The sequence below is a fragment of the Mus pahari genome, chromosome 22 (assembly GCF_900095145.1).
Source record: "Mus pahari chromosome 22, PAHARI_EIJ_v1.1, whole genome shotgun sequence".
NCBI lineage: Eukaryota > Metazoa > Chordata > Mammalia > Rodentia > Muridae > Mus > Mus pahari.
In genome coordinates, this window is record NC_034611.1 from 39,216,141 (window position 1) to 39,223,897 (window position 7,757).

Consider the following 7,757-nt stretch of genomic DNA (forward strand, 5'->3'; position numbering starts at 1 on the left):
ATAGCTCTGGCTGTCCTGGAACTCACTTTGTAGACCAGGCTGGCCTCGAACTCAGAAATCTGCCTGCCTCTGCCTCCCAAGTGCTGGGATTAAAGCAGTATTTTTTTTTAAGAGAGACAAAGTCTCTTTACAGAGTCCTGGCTATTCTATAACTGAATCTATAGACCAGGCTGGCCTTTAATTCACAGAAACCTGCCTATACCTCCCAAGTGCCGGGATTAGAGATATGTACCACCATACCATAAATTTTGATCATTTTCAACCCCAATTATTGTCTCTCATTCCCCCCTTCCCCTCTCCCTCCCACTGAACCCCTTCTTCTTCCCAACTGACTTGATAGCTTTCTGTGTAAGATTTTTTTACAATTATTTCTGTGGTTCAGTAAATGAAGCATGTTTTTACAAGTGCCTGTAATTGCTCTGCTTAATAAAAAGACGACTTTGAATGGCAGCATAGGAGTCGACTGTATTCATGATGAAATCAGTGTTTTCATGTTGTCTAGAACATGCTCAGTGTTTGGAATTCCTAATATTACATGCCTGGAAGAGGAAACCATATGACAAAGAAAGATGTGCCTCACCTCGCTCACAAGGCAATTCCTTTCTATTGCCTGATTTTATTCCTCATAGCAAGCCCAGAAGCTGAGTGGGGCAAGCATTATCTCTGACTCACAGACCCTCAAGAGGTCTGGAATGGAGAGAATGGATTCCCTGGGACCACAGTGCTAATTCCTTGTGGTCTTAGGAGTGAATGTCAGGTACCCTGGGGATAACACAGTGAGTGCAGAAGCATCTTAGAGAGCTAGTACATTGCCATGGTCTCCAGGGCACCCACTCAGCCTGGCCCTGTACGCCTGTGGCTTCAGCTCATGTCTGATGAGAACAAAATATCAAAGCAGGAAAGGTTCCACAGGCCACTCTTCTCCTGGGACTCGTAGAGGGAACAGATTCTTGGTTTTGGCTTTTGCTTCCAAATCTACTTCTCTGACCTCCTTCTTTAGTAGTCTCTGCCCAGCAAACCAGAGGCAACAGGCAAGTGAAATGTGTGTTTAAAAGCTTGGTGGGATGAGATGGGCAGTGTCACTGTCACAATTCCATGCAGAGCAAATATTGTAGAGAAATGCACCAGGGTGGAATAAGCATTGTTTAAGAGCGAGAACTTTTCCTCTTTTGTCTCATCTTTGAATTCTTTATAGGAAATTAAGTTTTCAATGATATTTTAACGGAAATGGGGGAAACGGTTTAGGCCATAGGGTGTGGGCAGTTAGCCAGCAGTGTTCTGTTTGAGGAGAAAGGTATGCTGCATCCCTGGCCTCCCTGCGGCCTGCCCAGCCTCCCCGTCCAGGTTTTCTCTCTGGCCATGTAGGTGTTCCGAGAAGGCAGGTTAGGGTCTCATGCACTGTTCAGAAGGTCCTCTGCCCTTTGCCATCCCTAGGTCAGAGGTCCCTGGTTACACACTGCAGGAATCGATTTCACAGCTAAAGAGCTGGGACTCCCACTAAGTCTAGCCCTTCCTCCAGGCATTGCTGGCGAGCAGTGTAGGTCCCATACTGAAAAATGACCTCTAATCCTGCACTTCCCGTGGGTTCCAGAGGCAGGGACAGAGAGTCAGCACTTTGGTATGACCAATAGGAACATATTGTGCAAACCACAGCAGTGGCCTGTAGTGGCCTCTTTCGCGTTTGGCCTGCTGACTCAGTAGCTATTCCTCTGTCCCTGAGCCTTGACCAAAAACCAAAGCAGTTCACAACTAAAGAGATTCAGCACCTACAAATCTCACAGGCGCGTCTACCGTGCAGCCTCCCTGCCCAGAGAGGCCATTCCGACAGGTGGGGGAGAGAGTTGGCAGAATGTTTTATTGTGTCATATTGTCTACTCTGTGCTGTCTCTGGGGACCTGGAGAGTAAATACCTCTGATGAGAAGTACGGTCTGGAAGGATATGTTAGGAGCACTGACTGAGACAGCAAGCCGTAGGAGCCTTGTGTAGGTTCTGTTAATCTCCTGGAGGTAGGCGCAGAGATGTGAGCCTTCTCGGAGCTGGCCGGCTTTCCGAGACCTTGTCACGTTACCCAGTTTTCAGCCCTGTGTGGGGAACGTGGGTGCACACAAAAGCTTGTGAGGATATTCCTCTGCAAAGGCCCGGGCTGCCCCTCATCTCCAGGAATGCCCATTGGCTTGGAAACAGAGGCGGGGTGTGATTGAACCTCTGCATCCCTTGAGGAACAAGGCAGGTGCTCCCACCTACTGGTCAGTTCAAGTTCTTCCTTGCTGTGTGGCTAGCAGATCTACAGACAGAACCCAGCACAAGAGTGAGGGCTCCCTTCCCCCTGAGAGAGAAAAAGGTGTATGGCTGACATTTTCTTCTCCACTGACCATCTTTTGAAAACGCAGCTGGATTGTAATAGCCCTGATGAAATTCCACGTGGGGTTTGCTTTTGCTCCGAGGACTTTGACACTGCCACTGTTGGTGTTCCCTTGCCCCTGCCAACCTTCCATCCTGTCTACCAGGTCTGTTTGCTGTCTAGATGGCTTTAAATACAGTAGCGCTCGGTGTGGAAGCCCTTTAGACTTTCCTTGTGATCTGCTCTGGGGCGTGTTTTCTTTCTGCAAGTAAACAAATACAGTCTGGAGCTGAAGTCGGATGGCTCTGCTGTCAGTGGAAAGAGAAATCCCCCTGAGCCCCAAGAGTGCACAGCTTTTGCAATGCCCAGATGCTGTGTCTCCAACTGACGACGACCTCTGTGCTGCAGAGGCACCGTCTCGGATCTGAGCGTCTGTTATCCAAAGCTTGGAAAAGGGGAGATAAACAGTGCGCTGTCTCATTGGAAGCCTAGTAGAAACACAGCCCCCACAGGCAAAGGCCTTTCCAAGACCCTGTCAAGGAGCCGTTTGTCCTTCTTGCACTCACCACGTGGGAGTCACAGTAGTGCCACATGGAGTAAGCACACAGCTAGGAGGTAACCCGACAAAGAATTTTCACCGGGCCCTAGGAAAGGCAAATGATTCTTTAGTGTGCTTACCTTTGTGCATGGTGATCAACTGGGCACAAATACCAGGACTGGGCCTCGTGACTATCTGATGCAACCAACAGATAATTCCTGAGTTCAGGGTAGACTAGCCATGTCCTTGACCTCTTTTTTTTTTTTTTTTAAGATTGATTTATTATTATATGTAAGTACACTGTAGCTGTCTTCAGACACACCAGAAGAGGGCATCAGATCTCATTACGGATGGTTGTGAGCCACCATGTGGTTGCTGGGATTTGAACTCAGGACCTTCAGAAGAGCAGTCAGTGCTCTTAACCACTGAGCCATCTCTCCAGCCCATCCTTGACCTCTTGAAGAACACAGACTTAACACTCCACCCTCTGAATCCTAACAGGCAGTTGCTTTCTTCACTGATAAACCCAGGCCCGCATGCTTTCTCTGGTGACATTTTCCTGAGAGCTCTGTGAGATTCCTGGGCACATCCTGCACATGTCTAGCAAGCCTTTTGTGAGGGCCCATCTGAATTGTGGAACAATACTGGGACAATAAAATATGCTTTGGATTTTAATTTTTCATCGTTATATTTTTTATAACTAACTTGTATAAATTATGTTAGAAATGTGTTATATATTGGGATAGATGGCATGTTCTTATAATTAAACTCACCTGGATTGTTTTGTTTTGTTTTGTTTTTGCTTTATTTAATGTGACTGCTTTCAGTTTTTTTGGTTTCTTGCAGGGGTGGGTGTCGGTTTGAGTTTTCTTGAAACAAGCTCTCAGTATTTAGCCTCGTCTAGGCTCAAACTCAGAGATCCACCTGCCTCAGCCTCTCAAGTGCTGGGATTAAAGGTGTGACACACCACACTTGACTGACACACACTTGCAAATTCAGCCTATCTGACTCCTGCTGGTATTAAAGGTTAGCCTAGCACATGACATTTAGACTTACAGTGCCATCTGCTGGCCAAACCAAATAATCGACTATGAGAAAAAAAAAAAAAAAAATAAGCAACCTGACCTTGGGTCTAATAGCCTGGGCTGGCCTCGAACTCCACATGCATCTGAGGGTGGCCTTAAGCTTCCTGCCTCCACCTCCTCCCAAGTGCTAAGATTGCTGAGACCATAGCTTTGCAGGAGTTGCAGAAACAGATCTAACTGTAAAAGTTCCCAAACCATCAGCACAGCCTTAGCAAGGAAGGGCAAAGAGAAGCTGTTAAAAATCACAGACCTGGGGCCGGAGAGATGTCTCAGTGGTTAAGATCACTAATTGCTCTTCCGGAAGTCCTGAGTTCAGTTCCCAGCACCCACATGGTGGCTCACAACCATCTGTAATGAGATCCGAAGTCCTCTTCTGATGTGTCTACAGACACATGTACAATGTATTCACATACATAAAATAAATAATTTAAAAAACAATGTCACCGATCTGAACCCCAAACCCCATGGAGACTGACGAGGCCCTAGAGAGAGAGAGCCTGGACTTGCTCTCAGCTTCTGCATCAGGCACAAATTGTTTTCACACACAAAAAAATTAGGGTCTCCTGTAGCCCATGCTGGCCTTAAACTCAGTTTGTCAGTTTGTAGCTAATGATGACCCTGAATTCCTAATTTCCATACCTTCACTTCTTGTGTTTATAGATGAGTGCCACTCCCTGCAGCAGATCTCCATAGTTGCCGTTCTTATAATACATACCAAAGTTAAACAACAGAGAAGACACCTCCAAAGTTGTGTTATCCTCTCTTCATTGTTGTGGAGTTTTATTTGTTTATTTTTAATTTATGTGTATAGTTGGTTATGTGTGTGTATGTCTGTACCATGTGTGTGTCTGGGGCTAAGAGAAGCCAGAAGAGGGTATTGGATTCCCTGAAACTGGAGCCACAGATGATTGTGAGCTGCTGTGTGTGTGTGTGTGCTATAAAGTCAAACCTGGATCCTCTGGAAGAACAGCAGGTGTTCTTAACTACCGAACTGTTTCTCCAACCCCTGCAATCTTCTGTTTACCTTGACTTGTGAAGGACTTAAAAGTAGGAGTCATGCCTAAACCTTAATGGCTTACAGTAGCAGTGGTCACTCAGCAGCAGCTCTCACACGTTCTGTGTGTCAGGAACTGAGCTGGCCCTCGTGAGCATTTCTGGCTCAGATCGGGTGTTGGCTGGGGTTACAGTCCTCTGCGGGTCTCACCGGCTTCAAGAATTCACTTCTGGGCTGTCGAGGTGGTTCCTCGGGTAAAAGGTGCCGGCCACTACGCATGGAAGCTGAGTGTGATTCCCAGGACCTGTCTGGCTAGAGGAGAGAACTGAGTTCAGAATAATTAGATAAAACCTCATAAGCAGTGAGCGTGCTTCCGCTCACAGAACTGGCAGGATAGTGCTGTGAGCTGGAGATGCCAGGCCTGCCCTACTCAGCAGCCAGTGAAACAGGACGAGATACATGTCTCGGTGCCCTTCAAGGCTTAACCTCAAGAACACGGGACGTCGTCCACCGAAAGGAAGGAACGTGCATCGTGACAGGGAAATAACAGAATGACGCTGTAAAAGAACACGGAATTTTAAAAACCATATTCTGACTAAATGCCTGGCATAACACGAACCTGAGACGCATACCTTGTTTTGCACGAGGACACTGAGGGTCAGAGGGGTGATGTCACCTCTCTACTGTGTGAGAACTAAAGCCCAGTTCTGACAACTTGGGTTCTGTATGAGTAAAAAGGACTCTCACTGCTGGGTGCATCTCGCCAGTGTCTTCAAGGTGTGCCGGGCTCAGTCTCCCAGGTCTGTACATCAGCCCTTAGAAGGTCACTTTGGCCGTTCTGTTGAATTCCGGTCGTGTGTCTTGTAGGCGAGGGCTGTACTGGCTGGTTTTGTGTGTCAACTTGACACAAGCTGGAGTGATCACAGAGAAAGGAGCTTCAGTTGGGGAAATGCCTCCATGAGATCCAGCTGCAGGGCATTTTCTCAATTAGTGACCAAGGGGGGAGATCCCCTGGTGGGTGGTGCCATCCCTGGGCTGGTAGTCTTGGTATCTATAAGAGAGCAGGCTGAGCAAGCCAGGGGAGGCATGCCCGTAAAGAACATCCCTCCATGACTTCTGCATCAGCTCCTGCTTTCTGACCAGCTTGAGTTCCAGTCCTGACTTCCTTGGTGATGAACAGCAATGTGGAAAGTGTAAGCCGAATAAACCCTTTCCTCCCCAACTGCTTCTTGGTCATGATGTTTGTGCAGGAATAGAAACCCTGACTAAGACAAGGACTTTGATTAAACCATGGTCTTTCTTACAAAGGTTCTGCAACATTCGAAGAACTAACACAGTTTCAAATATTTTCAATGCCATTTTCTTCAAAGGAACCTCAGGAAATGATAACATTATAATCTATGTGTGCTGCTTTGTGTGTTTTGTACTGTGTGTGTGTGTGTGTGTGTGTGTGCGTGCGTGTGTGTGTGTGTGTGTGTGTGTGTTGAGACAAGGTCTCACTATGTAGGCCAGACTGGCTTCCCACTTACTCTGTAGCCCAGGCTATGCTCAGATGCATGACAGCCCTTCTCCTGAATGATGGGATTAGAGCCATACACCCCCAGGCTGGCTTACTTGTGTGTGTTTGTACTGTTTGGTTATACGAATATTTCATCTTACTTGTATTGGAAACAAGAGACGTATTAACCACTACTTGCTTTCAGTACTTCCCATATGACTTGCTCATCTTAAAAAGAGGTTTGGAGGCTGGAGAGCTGGCTCAGCAGTTACGAGCACTGGCTGCTCTTCCGGAGGTCCCAGGTTTAACTCCCAGCTCCTGCATGGTGACTCCCAACCAGTTCTATAATTCAGTCACACCATCTTCTGGCCTTGATGGGCACCACACAAACAAGGTGCACAGAGATGCGTGCATGCCAAACAACCATACACGTAAAATTAAAAATAAAATAGAAATACAAACAAGAAAATGATGTTTGACTGGACAGAGAGATCCGTGGTCGACAGTTTATGCTGCTCCTGCAGAGGACCCAAGTTCAGTTCCCAGCGCCCTCAGTAGGCATCTTACAACTCCCCTAACTCCAGCTCCAGGGCCTCTTACACCTTCTGTGGCCTCAGTGGGCGTCTGCACTTATGTGTGTGCACATGTCAACATGCGCACATAAACACACACAACATTAAATAAAATAATTTATCTAAATTATTATCTTATTAAAATGTATTTATTGAAATCTTATTTTGCAGCTTCGGTGATGTTTCCCTTGCCAAAATCTCACTCCAGTCACTTTAATCCCACTCTACTGTTCTTGGTTTCAGGTTAAACTTCCTTTTCCTGTCGATCAGATCACAGACCTTCCCAGGAATGACTTCCAGATGATGATCAAAATGCACAAGCTAACCTCAGAACAGTTGGAGTTCATCCATGACATCCGAAGGCGGAGTAAGAACCGCATTGCGGCCCAGCGCTGTCGAAAGAGGAAGCTGGACTGTATTCAGAATTTGGAATGTGAAATACGGAAACTGGTGAGTTGGTGGGCAGGCACTCAGCAGCCTCAGGTGGCCAAGACTGATGTAAAGTTAGATCAGTTACAGCTGGAGAAACAGAGAGGCTGGCACCCTTCAGGAAAACTTGGGACTGTTCTCAACAGGCGTCATAAACGCCTCTGAAATGTGTGTGGATGCGCACACATCTCTCAGGTGTCATGTGAAATGAGCTCCTTTTTATCTTCCCATTGTATATCATAATAGAGGGTGTGTACTGTACACATATACAAATCAAGTATTCTTCTTTTTTTTTTTTT

At 46.7% G+C, this 7,757-nt stretch overlaps 1 protein-coding gene across 2 annotated transcripts in view; it reads left to right on the forward strand.

The window, feature by feature from the left end:
• Positions 1-7,757, forward strand: part of Bach2 (BTB domain and CNC homolog 2) — a 348,895-nt gene that overhangs the window by 327,720 nt on the left and 13,418 nt on the right. For both annotated transcript variants that reach the window (XM_021222323.2, XM_021222322.2), the window contains one exon: positions 7,273-7,479. In XM_021222323.2, the coding sequence (XP_021077982.1) occupies positions 7,273-7,479 (207 nt within the window). The remainder of the gene's footprint in view (positions 1-7,272; positions 7,480-7,757) is intronic.